Genomic DNA, 24049 nt, shown 5'->3' with positions numbered 1-24049 from the left:
TACATTTTCTCTGGAGTTATTTGCAGTTTCCCCCAGAACCCTTCTTCACCTGTAGCTGGTACTGCTCCACAGGTCCCCATTTCCCCTTCTAGGCAGGGAAGGCTCTCAGGACAGAGCCTCAGTGCTTCCTCACACAGTACACTGCCTGCCATAAACAAGTCTGAATAAAGAGATGATGTGTCAACCAGGCTTCTTTACTGTGGACCAAAAGGCACCCAGGTATTTGGTTAAATATTATTCTGGGTGTTTCTAGATGAGATTAACACATGAATGTGGACATTGAGTAAAGCAGATTGCCCTCCCCAGTGTGGGTGGGCCTCAATCCATCACTTGAAGGCTTGAACAAAAAAAAAAGGTCTAATTAAAAGAGAATTCAAACTCTCTTTTAGTTGGAACATCAGTCTTCTCTGATTTTCTCACTTAAACTAGAACTTACAACACTGGCTCTCCTGCTTTTCAGGACTTTGGACTTGGACTGAAACTATACCATTAGCCCTCCTGGGTCTCTAGTTTGCCAAATGAGGATCTTGGGACTTCTCAGCCTCCAAAATCACATGAACCAACACTTTATAATATTGATATTTATGTGATTCTAAGCATAGAACAATAAATATAAGTCTCTCTGGCATTCTCTCTCTCCCTTTAATATATATCGGTTCTGTCTATATGGAAAACCCCCGACTAACATACTTCTTACAGAGGTGAAAAAAACAGGGTTTTCTTTCTTTCTTCTACTTTACTCTATACTGAGACTACAATGGGAATTCAACAGAACTAAAAATATTAAATAAAGTTGAATAAACTGTTCTGATAAACTGTTCCAATAAACAGGAAGGGAAGCTGGAGGCTAAGTTAGCTACAGAAGTAAATATTTCATGTTTCTCACGTGCCATTTTCTGAAAGTCTACTTATACCCTACAGTTGAATGAACTGTAATTTCTAGAACTTTATTTAATTCACAGAATTACAGAATAGGAAGATTATCAGAATTCTTCTCTAACCTCTCTCAGAAACTTAGAAAAGTCAGGAAAACAGTTTCTACACTGTGCTTCCACATGCCAAATACCAGCCCCAGGGAAAAGGCAACGACCAGACAATTCTGGGGAAGAAAACAGGGGTTTTACATCCCAGCTACCCAGGCACTCCAGCCCTCAAGTCTAGGCCTTTCTAGTCTGGATCCCCATAACAGTGTCCTAGTCAGTGTGCCCTCCTTATGTTCAACACTTTCCTCTTCCAAACCAAAACCTTCTTCCTGGCTGAGTGGACATCTTGAGTCAGAACAGCATGATTCTAGTTTTGACGACTCCACTAAACTGCTGGGTCACTGCACTTTTCTGAGTCTCTGTAACCTAATCTTTAAAATAATAAAATTACACCAATTTCTAAACTTTATTCCTAACAATTTGCTGACCCTCATCCTTTCCATTTGCACCATTCTATCATAATGTCCACTTCCTATGCCCTAAGTCCTATCCTTTCCTGAAGACTCTAACATACAGTGCCTTTTCCTTGTCTTCCTATTAAACCACAACCCAGAATTCTACTATTTTGTGTGCTTTATTCAAAACAGATATAATGGTCTTTACTCATTACCAGTGTTCCATTTTACACCCTCCCAACTAAATTATATATTCCAGAGGACAAGGAACATTTGTTTATATCCTGAACACTTTATACACAGTTGCAAACTTTGTCATGTGTGTATGTTATGTATATTATGTACATACATGTATGTATGTTATATATATTATGCATAAATATACAATATTTATAGTCATGTGGCATAAACCCTATGTTAACTTTAAAAAAACCTGCCTACACTCATGGTTTCTTATTTTGGTTGTGATCACAAAAGTTTGAACGCTCCACTTCATCTGAACTCCTACATTCTTGAAAGCAAGTTTACATGCCAAACCCATTATGTCTACGTATGTTGAATAAGATTCAACAATGTATATTTGCTTTCCATGTTTTTCAACAAAATGTTCAATGGCAACCATTCCCATTTCCTATAGATTATTTATAAAGAACAAAGAAAACGGACTCAGTATATTACTGACATAAAGTCTAGCGGTCTTAAAGCTCATTAAGTATTGCTTATCATAAAACACATGCCCTTTATTAATAATAACAAGAAAAGGTATAGCAATTGTATTAACTTCAAAGGATACAATGAAATGAAATTTCAAATTTGTAGTTACATGAGAGTGTCAGCATTTCTGATAAAATGATTTTAACTATTCTCATAAAACATTAATTTTAACCGTTCTCTTTTAAAACTGGTCGAGTATCAGACGACTCTAATATTTAAAGGGGTACTTCTATCAGACAAATACAACAAATAGAGGATGCTTTTCAATCATCTTTTCCCCATAACTTGCCTAATGGACAGGGAACTTTGTTAGTTAAAAAAAAGGACATATTCAAAACACCTTAAAAAAAGGAATTTAGGGGCGCCTGGGTGGCGCAGTCGGTTAAGCGTCCGACTTCAGCCAGGTCACGATCTCGCGGTCCGTGAGTTCGAGCCCCGCGTCAGGCTCTGGGCTGATGGCTCGGAGCCTGGAGCCTGTTTCTGATTCTGTGTCTCCCTCTCTCTCTGCCCCTCCCCCGTTCATGCTCTGTCTCTCTCTGTCCCAAAAATAAATAAACGTTGAAAAAAAAAATTAAAAAAAAAAAAAGGAATTTATATGGTAACATACACATAGATTATTTTTTAAAAACTTCATGCCACATCATGAACTGATTATCGGACCAAAGAAGTCCAATCTATCATTTCACTTTAGCAAAGTAAAGCTGATCTCAAGATCAAACTAATTATAAGCAAAAGAAATCTACTTTTTCTTTTTTTTAATTTTTTTTTTTTAACATTTATTCATTTTTTTGAAAGACAGAGGAGAAACAGAGCATGAGTCAGGGAGGGGCAGAGAGAGAGGGAGACACGGAATCTGAAGCAGGCTCCAGGCTCCGAACTGCAAGCACAGAGCCTGATGCGGAGCTTGAACTCACAGACGTGAGATCATGACCTGAGCCGAAGTCGGACACTTAACTGATGGAGCCACCCAAGTAACCCCCCCACCTTTTTCTTTATGAAAGACAAAATTAAAAAGCCACCACACTATGCTTGTATAGTAGTAGTGAACAAAAATGATTCAGGATATAATTAATTACCACCCTCCCCAAGTTCAAGTACAATTAAATGATCCACCTACTCTTTGTAAGTTCCTGTTTCAGGATCTTCTGTCATGACATCATGTAAGCCTTCCACTGAGATGTTTATAATCCCACAGAATTTATCTTGGATGACACTAAAACAAAAGAAGAGCAAAACAAATTAAACTGGAGTATTTTAACCAGTAGTTATTTTTTCTTTTCTTTTTCTAATTATCCCTTTAAACATCAAGAGAAATATTAGTAGTAAAATAAAAAAGGAAAGCAAACTTCCAAAATCTTTCTTATAATAGAAAGAGATAGGAAAAGATATACTTTAAAAAAGTATATATAAAAGAGATTTTTATTTATAAAAAGTATTTATAAAAGTATTTATAAAAAGTATAAATTATAAAAAGTATTTACAAAAGTATTATAAGAAGTATTTATAAAAGAGATAGGAAAGATACACTTTAATATTTTCTTATTACAATAGTCCTATGCTGATTTTATAACTAAAAAGATAGATAACAAAAATGTTTAAGATTAAAAATCTCTTTTCTTCCGAAGACAATGCCAAGAAAAGACAAGTCATCGACTGGGAAAAAAGTATTTGTAAAACATATGTATGACAAAGGATTTGAATCCAGAACATATAAAGGCCTCTAAAAGCTCAAGAAGACAACCAGTCAATTTAAAAATTGGCAAAGACTTTCACAGACACTTCACTAGAGATATAAAGATGGCATACGAATACTTGAAAATATGTTCAGTGTTATTAGTCATCAGAGAAACGCAAATTAAAACCTCAAAGACATTTTGATTAAAAGTTAAATTAAGAAGAGCGACAATACCAAGTGCTGACAAAGATGAAAAACAATGTCATATACACACTGCTGCAAAGAATGAAAAAACGGTATCCATTTCAGAAACCACAAAGGCAGTTTTTATAAAGTTAGCACACTCCATGCAAATCAGCAATCCATTCTTATGTATTTACCCAAGACCAAAACAAGTACCTTCAGATGTGAATGTAAACATCTATGGTAGGTTTATTCATAATAATTCACAACTACAAATGACCCAAATATCCATCAACTAGTGAATGGATAAACTGTAGGAAGCTTATTCAAAGAAAGTTGTCAGCAATAAAAAATGAACTAAAGATACATGCAACAACTTGGATAAATCTCAAAAACATTATGCTAAGAGAATAAAAGACTCAAAATGCTACATATTGTAGGACTCCATTTATGTGACTTTCTTGAAAGGCAAAATTATTTGTTCAGTGGTTGCTAGAGAAAGAGACACAAGGGAACTTTTTGGGGTGACAGGGGTATTCTATATACAGCGTGTACATCTGTGAACACTTTAAAGCTTAAAGGAATTTTACTCTGATACTTTATTTTTTTTTTAACATTTTCTTGGTTTTTGTTTGTTTGTTTGTTTGTTTGAAAGGGAAAGTGTGAGCGAGCATGGAGAGGTGAAGCAGGCTCTACACCTAGCAAACAGCCAAGATGGGGCTTGATCTCACAACCCATGAGATCACGACCTGAGCCGAAAACAAGAATCAGATCCCCAACAGAATGAGCCACCCAGGTGCACCATATGTACCGATATTTTCTTTAATGATTCTGACTTTTAAATTTTTTTTAGTGTTTATTTATTTTGAAGGAGAGAGAGAGCATGAGCAGGGGAGGGGCAAAGAGAGAGAGGGAGACATAGAATCTGAAGCTCCAGGCTCTAAGGTGTTAGCAGAGAGCCTGACACAGGGCTCGAACTTGCCGTGAGATTGTGATTTGAGCCAGTTAGATGCTTAACCGACTGAGCCACCAGGCATCCCTAATGAATCCAACTTTTAAAAGGTAGAAGTCCATAACCATCCACTGAAACACTAAATTATACTATTTGAATTTAAAACTAACTGAATAAATTCTAATGTTCATCACCAGGGAACTTCTAGTATCATTTCTATAAGAGATATACCGTGTTTCTCTCTAGTATCATTCCTATAAGAGATATACAGTGTTTCTCATTCTGCATTAACATGAATGATTGTTTTAAATGTTCAGTAGATACCAAGTAACCATATTTTGGGTCATGTTCCTGCCTTTGTAAAGTCAAATGTTTTATCTGTACATTCAAATGGGATCAGATTTTAGACAAGTCAGCAGTCAAGCAAAAGTAATAACTAGCTGATGTCATTCTAAGAAAATTTTGTTTAATGTTTATTTATTTTTGAGAGAGACAGAGACAGAATGCGAGTGGGTTGGGGCAGAGAGAGAGGGAGGCACAGAATAGGAAGCAGGCTCCAGGCTCCAAACTGTAAACACAGAGCCCAACGCGGGGCTCGAACTGATAAGCTGTGAGATCATGACCCGAGCAGAAGTCAGACGCTCAATGTACTGTGACACCCAGGCGCCCCCTGATGTCATTCTAATACATTTTAATGTACATATTAACACCCTATTACAGGAGTATGTATTTTTTTAAGTCACTCTATTTCCTTCATATAAGAACTAAAAAAAAATCTCTCAAGAAAGACACATACAATCTACCTTATTCAGTTCAGGGAACAACCCCTAGGGGAAAAAAACAAAACAAAACTAGAAAACGAAAATTGTGCCTAAAGTTTCAGCCACTAACTGTGTGATCCGACTGCAGTTAATTCATTTCTCTAAGTATTGGTCTCCTTGTTTGCAAATGGAAGGCTGAACTCAAGTATGGCAGATACATGGAGGGAATATGGACATTTTCACTTCTGACTGCAGAGTAAATCACCCCTGATCCAATATAGAATGCTAATAAGGCAGGCAGGTTCTGAGATTCCATTTTAACACAGGAGCACTCCAGAAAGCTGGCAACAACTGATTAGTTGAAAAAGACAAAAATCCTCCAGACTACAGCTTTCAAGCTTGTTTACCAGGCCTTTATGTCAGCATTATTGAGGGACAATCCATGCAAGCAGCTGCCTTCTCTACTCATATCACCTACAAGCATCAACCCCAACACGTTCTAGGAAAACTGGTAATTTTGCCAGAAAATGAAATGGAATTCTGAGTACTGTGTACTTTCTCAAAAGACGTAACATGAATTTTCCTAACAGATATCTGGCAATCTGAATGTGAACATGATCTACTGGTGGGTGAAGGTTAAGTAGGAGGGAGGGAATTGTAGAAGGAAGAGAAAAAAATGGTATATATTTGACAACCAGCTCATATCATTATAGGTTTTACTGCAAATTATCATATTGATCAGTGATGATGTTACCAGCACGGGCACATGTTTCTGAGAAGAAGGCAGGAAGTTCTATCTCTGCCATAATTAAAGTAATTAGCAATAGAGTGAATAAACTATATAGTTCTAGAGTACTAAGCCTCTGTGGACATGCACATTCACTACACGAGAGCATTCAAGGCTGAGGACAGAGCCTTCAAGGCTGATAATCACACTGCTGCATGAATAGGGTCAACTTCTGACTGTACAATTCTTGCCAAAAGGCATCACTTCACCTCTTTCTCATGAATGTTGAGTTTGTTTAGATGACACTCCTGGACCCAAAATGAAGCTTGAAAAGTTCTGAGAGAAATCTACAGAGTTCAGGAACCTGAGATTTAAGTGAAGCCAGGAGCGAGAAATAATCAATGACTGAGATAAAGAAGAAAATTAGAATAAAGAATGGAAAATGATACCCATAGAAGAAGACTGGACAGAGATCAGAAGATACAGGTCCAAACTCCGCTCAGCTTGCACATGCTTATTCAGGCTTGGAGGAGAAGCCAGTCTGGCAATCAGTAGTGTTCACCCTCCCTATTCCCTCCGCTGTGCCCACCTGGATATCCAGCTCTACCAGCAGACTGTCTAGTAGGGGTAAGTGAAGTGAGGCAACCTCAGTCAGTGGGCACTTTTTTTTTTCCACTGGAACGTGACTCGTTCTGCACAAAAAGGACACAAGAGGCAGAGACCTACGAATGGGAGGGGGATTAAATTCCAACACACCAGGAAAACCATACTTGCACTGGAGTACCCATTAGGTGCCAAGATGGGGTGACCAGAGACTACAAGTTCAGAAAAGAGAAAAATGACTAAAGCCCAGAGTAGAAAGGTACATGGGCTGGCTCTGAATGGGAAGAGAGGACTCTCAAAAAAGTCTCTGCTGACTCTTAAAAACTGAGAACTGAGGGTTGATGCGGGGTGGGAGGGAGGGGCGGGTGGGTGATGGGTATTGAGGAGGCCACCTTTTGGGATGAGCACTGGGTGTTGTATGGAAACCAATTTGACAATAAACTTCATATATTGAAAAAAATAAAAATAAAAAAAGGTCTCTGCTGTCAGTGGAGAGCCCACTTCAGATCCCCTGCTCCCTCTGCAATACCCCCACTCAAAAATAAACATTAAAAAAAAGAGAGAGAGAAGGAAGGACTGAAGAATGGAAATGGAAGTATCCATGCCATGTCCTGGGGTCAGGAACAGAAATTATTTTACACAAAAATTGTTTTCAAAGCATTCAAGTTAAGAAACAAACAAACACATAAGATGTACTGCCGTTACCACTCATGAGTCAGTTTGGGAAAAGTACCCCCAAATATCGGGGATAACAAAGAGCCAAAAGAGGCTTCCACTTACTGGCACGCAGAAGACCTATTTATTTAAAAAAAATAAGCATTAAGAAGTTATCATTTTTTTTCTCCTTTGTAATAAGCTGTTATAAAAACATGACCTCCAAATGCGTAAATGTAACATGTTAAAACAAAGCCTCTAAAATAGATTTCTTGGGATGCCTGGGTGGCTCAGTCGGTTAAGCATCGACTTCAGCTCAGGTTATGATCTGGCGGTTCATGGGTTCAAACCCCGTGTCAGACTCTGTGCTGACAGCTCAGAGCCTGGAGCCTGCTCCAGATTCTGTGTCTCCCTCTTTCTGTACCCCTCCCCCTGCTCGTGCTCTGTCTCTCTCTCTCTCTCAAAAACGAATAAACATTAAAAAAGATATTTTTAATTAAAATATTTATTTTACCTACAGTATTTTTAAAAATCTTTGAATATTCATCAAATTGTCACTTTGCTTCGCTTTTTACTCACACAATACTCTCTCAGCCCTTGTCATTTACAAATTAAGAATCAATCTTATTTTTCCATACTAGACAACCTTTCTGAATTAAATGCTTTAAAATGTGATTAGACATTTAAAATAGAAACAAATCAAATGAGAGCTATAAACCAGGAATGAAAGAAAAATAGGTTTGGAGGAGGAAAAGAAGGGAGAAAAAGGCATTGTACTCACTTAATCTTATACATATAACCTCTCCAGCAAAGGACAACAATTAGTTGGTTTTTTTCTCCCCCAGTGACAAAGAGCCGAGTTTTTTCTTTCCTCTGAGCTACACATTTAGTTATATTTAGCACTTCATAAGTATTCTTCTCAGTGTGCCATCGTCTAATGTCCTCTTTGTGCACATCATTCAAATGTAGTATCAGACCTAGCATATAATGTGGAAGAAGTGAAGGTAGCTAGAGTGAACCAGGTGCGTTTATTTATTTAAACATTTACTCATATTTGAGGGGGAGAGAGAGAGAGCAAGTGGGGGAGGGGCAGAGATAGGGAGACAGACAGAGGATCTGCTGTGAGCACAGAGCTTGATACGGGGCTCGAAGTCATGAATCACGAGACTGTGACCAGAGCCAAAATCAAGAGTAGGCCAGTGAGTCACCCAGGAGCCTCACCATGTAATTTTAGATCTCACCCTGTTCTTAATCTCTTAAACCCGTGCTTACCAAGAAGGGACAGTTCACATGAACAAGGATGCAACAATCTAGACTCTTAAAAGAATAGCTAAACTCCATGCTAGTCTGTATACAGCTTCCACAGCACAGCAGAAGAGCAGAAAAAACAATACTTAAAAGAGATTTTAAAAAATTAAAATGCTGACTCCAGACAAAACTTGACATCTTGCTATTATTATCACTAGGGCAGATATGAGAAGACTGGCTCAGTGAGTATTAATAAATAAAAGGTAGGCTTATACCAAGATACCAATTTATTTTCAAAACAAAATTAAAAAAAAAAAAAATAAGGACTCGAGTAAGTAATTTTACCCTAGCTGACCTTTCCTGGTGAATGGATCACCACAGTTAAGTAAACATTTTATGAGTCCCTAATTTATTTTATTAAACATTCATTTTAGTAAATGAATTCGTTTTAGTAAACATTTTACGAGTCCCTAATATGTGTTAGACATCATGATAAGCACTGGAGATCAAAAAAATGGCTACCTCCAAGACTACATAACATGAAAAAAAACAGTCTCCTCAAAAAGCGGAATTGGAAAATTGGACAACTACATGTAAAAGAATGAAACCGGGCCACTTCCTCACACCATGCACAAAGATAAACTCAAAAGAGATTAAGGACCTAAATTTAAGACCTAAATCCATAAAAATCCTAGAGGAGAGCACAGGCAGTAATATCTCTGACACCAACCAAAGCAACATTTTTCTAGATAAGTCTCCTGAGACAAGGGAAGCAAAAGCAAAAATAAACTAGTGGGACTACATCAAAATAAAAAGCTTCTGCAGAGTGAAGGAAACAATCAACAAAACTAAAAGACAACCTACTCAATGGGAGAAGATATTTGCAAATAACATATCCAATAGAGGGTTAGTATACAAAATATATTAAGAACTTACATAACTCAACACCCAAAAACAATCCAATTAAAAATGGGCAGAAAATGCGAACAGGCATTTCTCCAAAGAAGACATCCAGATAGCTAACAGATACATGAAAAGACGCTCAACATCAGTAATCATCAGGGAAATGCAAATCACAACCATAATGACATCATCACCTCATACCTGTCGGAATGGCTATAAAAAAAAAAAAAACAACAACACATGAAACAACAAGTGTTAGTAAGAATGTGGAGAAAAAGGAACCCTTGTACACTGTTCATGGGAATGCAAACTGGCCTAGCCATGCGACAAACAGTCTAGAGCTACCTCAAAAAATTAAAAATAGAATTACCATATGATCTGGTAATTACACTACTATTTACCCAAAGAATGTGAAACACTAATTCAGAATGATATATGCACCCAAATGTTGACCGTAGCATTATTTACAATAGCCAAATTATGAAGGCAACCCAAGTGTCCATCCATAGATGAATGGATAAAGAAGATGTGGTATATATACACAAAGGATTACCGAGCCATGAAAAAGAATGAAATCTTGCCTTTGGAAAAAAAAAATGGATGGATCTATAGAATATAACACTAAGTGAAATCAGTCAGAGACAGATACCATATGATTTTACTTATGTGAAATTTAAGAAGCAAAACAAAACAAAGGAAAAATGAAAGAAACAACCCCAAAACCGGATTCTTAACTATAGAAAACTGGTGGTTACCAGAGGGGAGGTAGGTGGGTGGATGGGTGATATACGTGAAGGAGATCAGAGTATATTATCAAGATGAGCACTGAGTAATCTCTAAAATTGCTGAATCACTATAATGCACACTGCAGCCTATATGACAGTATATGTTAACTATACTGGAATTAAAATTAAAAAAGAAAAAAAAAGCTTTTGATATTGGGGGGAAAAAGATGGCTACTACAAGGAACTCAGAAACTAAAGGAAGCTTTTAACTTTAAAGGAAGCAGATAACTTTGAATGCTCACAGGGTCATGTGTTGCACATCTGAATGTTACCTGTCCTCTAATTCAGAGGAAAAGACTGAGAAAGGCTGTGCTATAAGTGCAAAAGCTCATTATTGACTAACAGTCTGCAGGAAGGACAAAGAAATCAAGCAACAAATGAGATGTTCTTTTTTTTTTTTTAATGTTTATTTATTTTGAGAAAAAGTGCATGTGCATGCGGGGGGGTGGGGGGGGAGGAGAAAGAGAGAGAGAGAGAGAGAGAGAGAGAGAGAGAGAGAGAGAGAGAGAGAGAAACCCAAGCAGTTTCCCCTCTGTCAGCTTGGAGCCCAATAGGGGCTCAAACTCACGAACCCATGAGATCATGACCTGAGCAGAAATCAAGTCAGAAGTTTAACTGAGCCCCCAGGTGCCCACCCTTTTTCTTTTTAATCAAATTATGATATCCTCAGTGTCTTTCTCCATTTTACAGGTATCTCTGATTTATTAAGTCACATTTATCTGAAGTGAGAGCATCCTGTCACATGGACAGTGCTAAAGAAGCAGTGGCAAATTATTCCTCTCCAATTCTCATCACTGACCCCCAGAATCCTTATCACTCCCATCACTTGAGATCTTAGCATTTTCAAGTTAACTCATTTTGCACTGATATCATTAGGATAGTTGCACCTCATCAATATAAAAACCCTAATTTTAATATAAATTTATTTTCATTTCACGTTAAGTGGGATCCAACTGACGTAACTCACTTATTATGATGACTTCAAGGAGGCAAATGCACGCCTGCTATTACAGTCTCTTACATTTCATTCTTTCTCCTTAAGAACTTCAAGTTCTAATAAACCCGCCTTTCCCAAGTTATATTGCATTACTCCTCCTTCCGTGGCTTTCAGGCAGTTAAGTCATCATCTCCTGAATAGAAAAGCTGCTCAGAGATCTGCTTACTCCCTTCCTGCTCCTCACAAGGCTCTTCCTCCCTTTTCTATTCACCTTAATTTACACTTCCTTCTTCAGGAGGTCTTCCCTGGCCACTCTAACTCACTGTAAGTAAGCGCTTTGTCCTTGGAATTTCCAGTAGCATAAAACGTCTGGACATCTCATTTACACACAACTCCTGTGCCAACTATTACTTTCTCCCAATTTCCTTTAATTTTTCATGCCTACATGTCTGCTCTAAGTTAACTGTAAGCAGAGCCCATGTGTTATATTTTTCTACGTCCCACAGGACATTATGCATAACGTGAACACTCAATAAATAATCATGGGAATTGATGATCCCCCAAAGCTCAAGAACTGCTCTCCCTCATTTTCTTGTGGCAATATTATTTTTACTTATCTTTTTTGGAAATTACAAGTATGGATAGTTGAGTTACAGATAACACATTACAATTAATTACACTAAACATGAAGCAGAAAAGAGAATAGACGGAGCTGTGTTGGAATCTATTTCTGAAACACTCATTTCAGAAAATGCAAAGAAAGGTTAACATCATGGGTGAAAGAGGAGAATGAAAGTAAAACCAAAGGGGATAAAGTATTAGTAACCTGAACGTTTTTTTCCTTTTTATTTGTCACAAATACTCTTCCTTTTCTTATTTCACATACTTGGTAGATACATTAAGTTATTCACACAGACACAAGCAACAAATATACTACAGAAAAGAAAACAGGCTTTTTTAAACATCCACTTGTTTTGTTCTTTAAGTGCGTTATAAATGACGTTACACACATATAAACATTAAATAGAGGAGAGCATGAAAAACAGTACTAAATATTATTTGACCGTTTAAAACAATTCCACATAGCTTTCAATAAACTCATCTTTTTCAGTTAAAGACGCATGAGTAAAACTATAGTTCTTAATCTTGTCTTAGTATTTTCTAAAGCTATGGCATCTTAAGGCATTTTCTGGGTATATAAAAGTACCTGTAGAATATGTGAATTGCAGGAACTTCATGCAGACTGATCTTTCTTTGCCTTTGAAAACTAATTGGTAACAACAACAAAAAAAATCAATCCATCTTTTTATGTGTTTACTATGCTGGTTTAAGATTATTTCTATACTTTTGTGTTATTATGAACCCAACTACACGGATTCAAAACACAGTCTTTGAAAATTAAAAGTTTTAGGGGCGCCTGGGTGGCTCAGTCGGTTAAGCGGCTGACTTCGGCTCAGGTCATGATCTCACGGTCCGTGAGTTCGAGCCCCGCATCGGGCTCTGTGCTGACAGCTCAGAGCCTGGAGCCTGTTTCAGATTCTGTGTCTCCCTCTCTCTGACCCTCCCCCGTTCATGCTCTGTCTCTCTCTGTCTCAAAAATAAATAAACGTTAAAAAAAAAAAAATTAAAAAAAAAAAAAGAAAATTAAAAGTTTTAATCCCCAAAGGTACAAAAGAATTTTGTAATATTCATTTGATTACCCTAAACAATATTAGACTTAATGAACAGTTTCTTTCTAATGAGCCAATTTTTATTAGCATTTTTGTATTGAGTATTTTATAGTTCTATTTTTCATTGCAATGATCTATTCATCATGGGCCATGTGTTTCAAACTCTGTTAAGTGATGGACTCCTGTATCTATATCATATCTTCATCCCCTTGGACCTTGCAAGAAAACAGGCATGCAGAAACACAAAATTATCAGTTACTTTTTCTGAATAGTTTTATAATCAAAATTTGATGATTTAACAGTTTTTCATAGAACACCCAAGAAAAAAATAAACCAGAATCTTAGTCATTCTAGCATTTTCTCTGATCTAACCAGACCACACACTATTTAGCACACACAAATAATTAATATTTGAAGCAAGTCTTGCATTCTTATACCTTAAATACAGGGGGTCAAAGAAGCTATTATTAGGGTAATTTAAGAAACTCATAAACTTTAAGCTTTCAATAAGCCACAACTAAATAAAAAATTCTCCTAACTATACTTCTCTGGTAATAGTTTAATAGGATTAAGCAAAGAACAGCAGTTTATCGAAAGAAAAAGGCAAAAGAAGAAAGCCCTGACTCATCAGTCTTGTCTCAGAATTTCTACCACACTAGAGGATACAAAACTGGTGACTTTTATACTAAGGTTTTTTTCCTCTCTAGATATTTTCCAGGACCTAGCTGCAAATACTTTTGTCACTTAAATGGAAACATATATCCTTTCTACACAGCAATTCTCTACATGATCATGGAAAATAGTGTTAATAAATCTAGTTCCCTTGACAAATACTGGCAAGGAAATAGGATAAAAAATTTTTGGTGGAAATTCACGAAGTTATTTTAAAATGAAAGTTGGATTTTTACATCCAACAATCTTTACAAAAGCTTTTTATATTATAAATTATTCCCTCAATTAATTTTTTGAGTGCACATATAGAAGCAAAACAAAGAGGCCCATTATCTTTAAGACAGTAAGGAATAACTATAATGATCTACATATGATGACATGAGAAGAAACTGCCACCTTCTGTGATTTTTCAAGAGAAAGACTATGCTTTGAAAAACAATATGCAATGACAACACTAAGTTTCCATAAAAAGATGATGACTGATGGTACAGAACTGTGTGGGAAAAACATCGGGCTAAAAACTCCCAGCAATGCTTCTTTTGGATGCTTATATGAGTCACTTGACAGAACAGTTTTGGATTTTAAAAAAGGGGTATAAAATAATTTAATAGAGATTTCAGAATTATGTGGTTGGGGATATGACCTCCTATTGTAAATGCTAGACACTGTTGATGATAAAGCTATACAATATAATCATGAATACACACACACACACACACCTTCCAGACATATGAAAAAAGCCAATGTGCTGTCATTAAAATTATAAGAAAAGATATTTGTGGCTTGGAGTTAAATTCCTGCAAAAGTGCTGTATACCACACAGCTCAGACCAAAATGAAGATAATGTGCACCAGAAAACTGATATATGATCAAAAGAGGGCTTTGATAACAAAAAGCAAGTAAAGGGATCCTTCTAACAAGGAACAAGAAGTCCAACAGGGCATGGTTAAGTGTCTGGGGGACCAATTTGGTAGGAAGGCCTAGCATTAAAGCTGTTTTTCAGAACCTTGTAAAAGGTTCCTCAGGGTTTTTTTTCTCCCATTTTTGCACCCCTTAAAAACAAATATAGCGTATTTTATTGTTATTGTTGTGATGCAGGAAAGATAACTGAGTAAAAATGCCCTAAGTACATGTGGGTCCTCCTCCATCTCAAAGCTTAAATACTTTGGTGTTTATGTAATTGAGAAGTTCAAGAAATGTCCACATATATGTCATGGCTCAAGGTTCTATTTCTTGACGTGAGTGGTGGCTACACAAGCGTGTCTACTCCTGTAGGTGCTTTATGTATCAATAAAAGTCTTAAAAAATGGGTGTGGGTAGTTTAAGGGCAAATATTTGTCATGTATTAACATTAGTGTTGGTGAGATATAATTACGTTCTATGCTACTTAGAGCACCCCTAAAATAAAAGACAACTGGAAAGAGAATAAAAATCTGTCCAACTTTTGCTGACTCAAGACACAGGTATGAGGAAGAATGGATCAATAACATAACCCCAGAACTTCATGTATGAGAAAGTCGAGGACTCTACTGAGAGAAAAAAGGTGATGGAGAACAAAGAGGTATCCAAAAATCCTCTTTCCCAGCTACCACTGAATTCTGCCCAATTCCTTCATTCCCTCACAATGTCCACCCTTACCCCTCCCCACCACTTAGTCTCCAGGTATCAACACTGGCCGCCCCTCACCTGCAGAAGCCCATGAGATACCTCAGTCTTCCTTGACTCCAGGCTCCCACTCCATCACCTGTGACCTTGATTTCCTGCCTACTCTTGAAGTGTCTTGTACTTACTGATCAAGTCCTCAAAGACAATCTAACACCAAATCTCTCTACTGTGATGCTAGGAGGGAATTGGGGGTAAGTTCCCAATTAAGTTCCTAGAAATGAGATTCATATTTCTGAACACACTGGAATTTTCAATGTATTCTCAAAGTATAGTACCATAAAAAATTGTAGTTGAGTTCTCTACTTCTCATTTGTTATGGGAGAGGGTTGAGGGGGAGAGCTTTTTTGGTATGCCTTACAACCTTGACCAACTTTTACAAAAGTCAATGGAAAAAAAGGATCTGTACCTAAAACTATCCTTCTGAAACACAACAATTTTATTCTTGAGTGCTCTATTCAAAACACTTTAGTCAATGGTAGAGAAATACAGAAATCTTAAGAAAAGTTCCTTTAGCTATATTAATTTAGAATATTACTTAGTTTTAACTTTGCTGTTTTGCTCCAGGTAGAGCTGCTTAAAATGTGAAATAATCAAATGCACAAATTATAGTGCTAAAAGTTTCTGCGCATGTATCACTTTGAATCAATTTTACATTAAATAAGTTTTTAAACAGTGTAAGAGTGTCATACAAGCTAACATCTTTAAAAGGAAAAACTGCTGACAGAAAGTAGAATCAGTACTTAACACATACCACTGTGCACAACTACAGTTCTGTATATAAATTGATATTAACAATTTCTAGTTAAGCCTACATCAATTAGAAGTTACACATAAAAACAAAAACAAATTCTGGATAAAATCACTAAATTATTTTCTTTGATTTCGGGGAAATTTTGTTGTGAGATCAAGAAAAATAGTGTTTACGGATATTTCCTAACTTCAAATAGCTACGTATGCTGCTTCTAACATCTTCAAGAGGACGTGGTTTAGGTGGTGGGGAAGGGGAACATGGAAGGGTTTTTACCTTTAACTTTGAATATTCCACTGAAAGATTTTTTTAATGTTTTTAATGTTTGAGAGAGAATGAGTGAGCACAAGCAGGAGAGGGGCAGCGAGAGAGGGAGACAGAGGATCCGAAGTAGGCTCTGCAACTGACAGCACACATCACGAGACCATGACGGGAGCCAGAGTCGGATGCTCAACCAACGGAGCCACCCAGGCATCCCTAGCTTTAATTATTTCCCTATTGTTTGAATTCTTCTTGTTTCCAAAGAGTATGTACTCTTAGTAATTAGTGAAAACACTTAATCGGAGTTGTGAGAGTTGGGAGGACACAAACACAACAAAAGTGTATTATTAAAAACATTTTCAGGATGAAACATACCACATGCTCTTCTATAATGAAACAATTTATGTAAGAATAGATTTATTTAAAATGTATTCAGGTTTTCTGCTAAAATCACAGTCAAGGACAAAACTTTATGCTAGGCAGGGAAAAGCAGAAGAGTGAAAACTCTTGGGGTGGCAGGGCCAGGGGAGGTGTGGCTGTAATTTCTCTGCAATCTCTAGTGCATCTCAAAACCATTCCTTAGATCCTTTTCTGCTTTTCAAGTATCTTACATCAGCAGCTCTCCAGTCGCGGTCTCCAGACCAGCAGTATCAGCAAACCTGTTCAACTGCACACTCAACAGGCCCCACTCCAGACCTACTGCATCAGAAACTCTGGGAAGGAGGTGGGGGGCGGGGTGGGGTGGGGTGAGGGACAACAATCTGTGTTTTAACAGCAGAGTTGATTCTGAGTTTGAGAAGCACCATGTGCAAGTACATTGGACAACATAACACATTCTTATAGTTACTTCCGTTTCACAACACAAACTCAGTAATTATCACTTGATTTATACACTCCTGGATTGCTTCAGGCTAATTTCATATGCAAAGTATTAAATACTAAAAAACAGAAATCTGAGGGAAGAGGAAGGACAGCACAAACATGAAATACATAATGCTCAAGAGAAAAATTTTAAGATATATTTGTGGTTCAGGTCCCCGTTAAAAGATCAAGCATGGGCACTTAATATATGCCCAACATTCTGCAGAGCACTACACAAGTAGAAATTCAGCTAATAAAGAAAAACATGACATAGTTTCCATGGCTTGAATTACCATCTATCTACACTAAAGGTTCTCAGTCAAGGCTACTAATGTCTCCTGGGGGCTCTTTCATCTTATTCTTCCTCACTTACCTGTCTCCCAAAATCATGGCCCAAATGGTTGATGTTACTGTTAAGAAAGTATCATATACTTCCGGTGTACGAGACAGATGGAAGGTTACAAATTACTGACCTTTACCAGACAGATCTCTCCTAATCTTCTACTTGCTGGATATTTCCACTTGGGAGACCAGATATGAACCTCAAATTCAATGTACCTAAAATTGACCTCATTATTCTGTCCCTGCCCATATCCCCACTCCTTTTCCTTCCTTTGCTCAGTAAATTTAACACAAAGATAGCTAAGCCAAAAACTACCATCTTTGACATACCCATCGCTTACCACCCCATAGCCAATCACCAAGGCAGTTCATCTTACTTCCAAAGTAGCTCCAGAACCCATCCATCCTGTTTGCCACTATCCTGGCCCAGGCCTCTAGTGCCTCTCCTCTGGATTGGTGATTTATATTCCTGCCCCATTAACCCTGCCTCTCGTCTCGTTGCTCCTTCCAGAAAGAACGTATTCTCCAAACAGTAAATCTGGTTATGTCACCCCACTGTTTAAAATCCTTCCATGGCTTCCTGCTGCCTTAAGGAAAAACGTGAAATTACAACATCCTTCATCATCTGATCTCTCTCTCCAACTGTAAATCTCACATCACCACTCACAACTCTGGCTATACTGAATACAGTTAGTTGATGAAACGCAGGATTCTTTCTTTCTTCACCTCCTATGATACGATGTAACCTTTATTATTAAACTTTCTTCATTTCTATTTACCCTTCACGATCCAGTCGCAACGTCACTTCTCTCATAAAGCTATCTCTCACCTCCACTTATGTTATATCCAACAGTACCCTGCAAGTACAATACTTACCATCCTGTACAGAAACCATGTGTCTCCTCTAGATTTCAAGCTTTACAGAGAAGACAAACCATGCCTATGTCATTCACAATTAGCACCAGGCAGCAGTATAGCATGAAATTAAAAGCATGGGCTCTGGAATCAGACAGACCTAAAATGTGTCAAAAGCAGTGAGAGTTTGGACCATTTCTTAAACTCAATCTCCCTAGGTTTCCTTACCTATAAAATGTACAACTACTTTACAAGGATTATAAGTGATATGTGAAGTATTTGTTAGCATAGTGTTGGTACACAGAAATATTAGCTATTATTATTACTTCATATGGCAACTATCAAGGGAGATGTATGCTGAATGAATACAATATTCACAAATTATTAAAAACATGTATTTATTAATGCTAAGCTCATATAACTCATTATATTTCCAAGTAAAGTTTATATTCTATAAGGAGGCTTTAGTTTAATTCATGTCCACGGCACCGAAGTTTTCTTACAGCTAATATTAGGTTGAATTATAGAGCAGAATGTTCAAAGAGAATCACCTGTGCCTCACTTTCAGGAACAATTTGTTTGTTAAGTCGAATCTGCTCCAAACCAGGGCTCTCTAAAGAATTTGGGGAAGTGTTACCAATCGGGGCAGTTACATTATACCTTGCTGACTGATAAAAGCTGTAGTATTCAAGTCTGTTCTCCCCTGAGTTTTCTGGTGCCTTTACTTTTTGTTTAACTTGAACAATTTTGTAGATCAAAAAAATGATTAAAACACAAGCTAAGATGAAAAATGCTAGCAAAATGTCAAAAGCCTCATTCAACTTTTCAATTTCTTGTGCACAAATAAGAGATGTTCTCCCTGACACAGAAGCAGCATCAATCGGTAGAGCACTGTTTTTTTCCGAGTTCAAGTTAACAGAAGTAGTAAGCTGTATTTGCACAGGCAGCACTGCAGTAGCCTCTAATGGATTACCAAAGGTATTCTCTTGAAAGAATCTACTGGCAGGAGAAGTACGACTTCGTTCCCAGAGAGTAACACTCTCGGTATTTTCCAAATGTTTCTCATTTGTGGTTATTTTATGCCAGGCCATCATTAACGTTGTAGTCTTGTGATGAATATGAAGAGATTTTACAGCCCAAGCTCTGGATACATTTGTCGAAGATGTAACACAATTTGTAAACTCAGTCCATTTAATGGAGTGCAGTGCTCTGCCGCGCAGGGATAGGGGGTTCTGACACGAGATGTTCAGCGTAATGGCTGAAGACGCTAGCCAGTCCCGAAGGCCCAAGAGTTTGCAGTTACATTCCCAAGGATTAGAATTTGCCTGCAGATGAGTCAGTGAAGACAATGGCTTAAGGACCCTTGGATGTAAGTCTGTAAGATTATTAAATGACAGATTAAGGATCTTCAGAGACGCTCCCATGTTTTCAAAAGTATCATTATCAATACTGATTATTCTGTTTCTATCTAACTTCAGGTAAATTAAATTCTTTAACAAGCTAAATGTGTCGGAATTTAAATTTTCTAAATTATTATGACTTAAGATCAAATGTTTAAGATTATTAATTCCACTAAACCCATCCCTAGTAACATTTTTAATTCTTGAATTTTTCAGGAGGAGATACTCCAAGTTGACAAGTCCTTTAAATGCAAAGGGCTGTATGGCTTCAATGTGGTTATGAGACAAAGAAAGTCTTTTAAGGCTTTTAAGTACTTCAAAAGCATTTGATGGTACTCTTGTTAAATTATTACCTCCTAGATACAAACAATCCAGGTTTCCAAGATGCTGAAAGCCTAAGTCTGATATCCTCAAAATTTTATTGTTTGATAAATCAAGTATCCGAAGAGCAATCATACCAACAAAGGTACCACGCCCCAGGACAGTGATGCGATTCCTTTGCAGATTTAAGTACTGAACTGAAACTAAGTCATTAAATACTCCTCTTGGAACAAAAGATATTTGATTAGACTGTAAATATAAATTACGAAGACTGGAAAGTCCCTCAAATATTCCAGGATCCAAGCGTTTCATGAAATTATTATTTAGATATAGAAAATATAGATGCCTCAAATGAACAAAGGCTTTTGGATATACATACACAATGCCAGAGTTATCCAAATACAATGCTACAAGAGAATGAAGTCCTGTTAAATCACTCTCATTTACATGAGATATATTGTTTCCACTCAGGTACAGAAAAACTGTACTTTCAGGAAAATTCCTAGGAATACTTGAAAGGCCTAAGTTACGGCAGTTAATCTGTCTCCCAGTGCAGAGCTGGCAAATGGACGAACATCCAAGAATCTCTTTATGGAATAATAATACAAGATAACAGGTAACAAGTAGAATAAGTCGTAGGCAAGGCAGAGAAAAATGTAATCCACACATAGCCCTGTTCTTGGTTTTTCTGTTCATATCAGAATTGGCTATAAAAAAAGAAGGTAAAACTTTAAATCATCAAAAAGTTCTCCAAATCAAAGTTTTACAATACTAAAAAGTCTGTATCTCGCTTATTTTTATTAACATCAGCCAATAATACTAGGTATCATAAATCCTACTATGGTGATAGCATAAAATAATGAGTTTGGAGTGGGTTCTAGAATTAATACCTCCAGGCCATTAACCCACTGCTTGACAAAATGGTAATTCAAATTGAACGAACTGCAAAATGTTTGCTAAGCCAATTTAAAATATTATAATTAACAATAACAAAAATAACAAATGATGACGTAAGGAAAATGGTCTTTGAAAAGAATTTGTCCCTTTTCAAATTAAGGTAATATCAATTAAATAACACTATAATTTACGAAAATACAAATTCATTACAAAACAACAAAACTACAGCTTTTCACAAAATCAAATTACTTTTCGTTTCAGCTAAAAATTCATATTTAAATACATAATCTTACCAAGAACAGGAAATTCATATTATTGACACCCGGCTGATTCAAGTAAAGGTTTGCTTTCTAAATCTGAAGAGCGACATTTCTAAGCTCCATCTCTTTCTGTGGCACTGTTGACCTCCCCCCACTCCCCTTTTTTTTTTTTTTTAAGTCACAGTTTGCTCAGGAAACACCACTCTTCACATGGGTTCCTCCAGAGTCAGTGAGTAAAACAAGTTACCATGGATACAGGAAACTGAGAGACAGGAAGTAATTTTATCTATGTTTCAAAGGTATTGTTGAAAGAAAATCTCAGGAACTTATTTTTTTCAGAAACCATTAATTTGAGATTTACTAATGCACATACCTAAACATCTTAGAATTTAAAAAATGTTTTTTAAAAGGATACCTGAAAATTGTAAATATTCAAAATGAACAAACTTCAGGCATCAGCAACAGATAGCTACTGAGTAGGAAAAATGAGTTAAGATGTAAACAGACTAACATAATTTTGGTGAATTTAGCATAAAATATTTACATTGTTTTGAATACATATTACAGACTTCAACTTTTATTCCTTTAAAAAAAAACAGGTAGCAAAAACAATTAAGCAATTTAGAATGGTGAACACAAATGTCCTTACACTAACCTCTGTGCTCTTCCTTTTTAATTTTTCAAAGAGATTTTTGGGTATAAGAATACTGAATACCACCAACTAGCATCTTAATTTATTAAGGTATATGCCTTGCATTGAAAAATGATATAAAGTTGCATACCAAATTACTGGCAAAGATTACCTGTGGCAAGAAAAGTTGGGGAAAGTAAAAGAAGCCGTTTAATGACTTTTCAACTACACACACACACACACACACACACACACACCCCTGAAATAGTGTGAATCTTTTACAGTAAAAATCTATGTATACTGTAATATTTTAAGGTAATGATTTAAAGAGTTAACTATAGGAGCACCTCTGTGGCTCAGTCAGTTCAGTGTACGACTTCAGCTCAGGTCATGATCTTGCTGTTTGTGAGTTGGAGCCCTGGGTCCGGCTCTGTGCTGACAGCTTACAGCCTGAAGCCTGCTTCAGATTTTGTTTCCCTCTCTCTCTGCCCATCCCCGGTTTGCACTCTGTCTCTTTCTTTCTCTCTCTCTCTCTCAAAAATAAACGTTAAAAAAAATTAAATATAAAGAATTAAGTATAAATTGTTTACATTATTTGTTTAGTCATTAATTTTCCATAAAGCTCGTTGTTTAGATTTTCTAATTCTGTCATTAATATTACCAATGCTCTGACAATACAGTTCAAAAATCAGTAGTAATAGTAATAGTAATAGTAGTAGTAGTAAAAAGAAGGCATAAATAACTCCCTTTTGATACTAGACCATTTTTCAGATCAAGACAATTACTTCATATAATAATATGAATTATTTCCATATTAAATATATACCTAATAGCGTGGATAGATAGATAGATAGTATATACTATAATAGGGAATATAAATATATACTATAATAGGGAAAGATAGGATAAAATAGGCAGAGAGGGAAAGGTTAGGACCTGAGGTCCCTGGGTGGGGAAAAACACATATTTTGGAACAATGCTGGGAGCGGTTTACCACAGCAAACCCCTAAGGGTATAAGGCCCCTCTTAAGAATATAACCTGGTCCCCTCAGGTTCCCCTCAGGAATTTGACAATAAAAATACCTAGCTAAACCATAAAACTTACGTTATACATGGGACAATATGACCAGTCTAACTCCTTACACAATGGAGCCGAGCCAATCAGGAATGGACATCCCAGCGCCTAGAGTTATCCAGCTAGCACGGACAGAATCTGAGAATGAACGAGGTGGAAGAAAACGGGGTGCTGACCAGAACCTTATAAAACAAGGACCCTTGCCTGTAAATGTGGGTTATTCACCTTTGAATGTCCCCTCCCTGTAGAGAGAACTTTCCTATTATTCTTCCTTTCTGAGCTTATACTCTAATAAACTTTTGCCTGCTGCTCATCTTGTGTCCACCTCTTCATTCTTTGAAGTGACAAAACAACGGACGCCGGGGATTGAGGTAAAAAATCCTGTAACAATACTGGGTAACAGATTTTTTCTCAAAATGATTTACATTTCTCACAACTATCTTTTGTGGCTGGCTATTGTTATTGCTATTGAGTGGATAAAGCAATTAGAAAACCACCACCAAAAATTCCAAATGACAGAGAGATGACACGAATTAGAGGTAAAGATGGAATAAGAGCTAGATTTCTCAAGTCGGCTTCGTGTTTAGTATTTTCCAAAACACACAAAGTACAATGAAGTACATCTATCTCATGGAGTTTTCAATTGCGTCATACAACTTAAAGAGTTAGGATGGGATTCAGGACACCCTACCCCAAAATACAGCACCCTGACATACTGAATATTCTAAACTGAAGGAGTATGAGAAAAAGGGAGAAGCAAGAAGGACTCTCTGTGACCTTCCCTACACCCAGTCCCACCCCATTATCATCTGTCCTTCACTCTTGGATGAGGTCATGAAAACTTCATGTGAGAGGTGCCCTCCACTATGGT

General features: G+C 36.9%; 1 protein-coding gene across 10 annotated transcripts in view; it reads right to left on the bottom strand.

The window, feature by feature from the left end:
- Window positions 1-24049, bottom strand: part of IPO11 (importin 11) — a 212120-nt gene that overhangs the window by 35701 nt on the left and 152370 nt on the right. For 7 of the 10 annotated variants that reach the window (XM_045061184.1, XM_023256975.2, XM_045061173.1 and 4 more), the window contains exon 28: window positions 3210-3305. In XM_045061184.1, the coding sequence (XP_044917119.1) occupies window positions 3210-3305 (96 nt within the window). Of the gene's footprint in view, window positions 1-3209; window positions 3306-8482; window positions 8625-19796; window positions 19970-20883; window positions 21023-24049 lie in introns of those variants that run through there. The other 3 variants (XM_045061218.1, XM_045061212.1, XM_045061219.1) reach the window with 3 other exon arrangements.

The sequence above is a fragment of the Felis catus genome, chromosome A1 (genome assembly GCF_018350175.1).
Source record: "Felis catus isolate Fca126 chromosome A1, F.catus_Fca126_mat1.0, whole genome shotgun sequence".
Taxonomy (NCBI): domain Eukaryota; kingdom Metazoa; phylum Chordata; class Mammalia; order Carnivora; family Felidae; genus Felis; species Felis catus.
The sequence above is the reverse complement of the archived record's forward strand: the minus strand, read 5'-3'. Positions and strand labels throughout refer to the sequence as shown.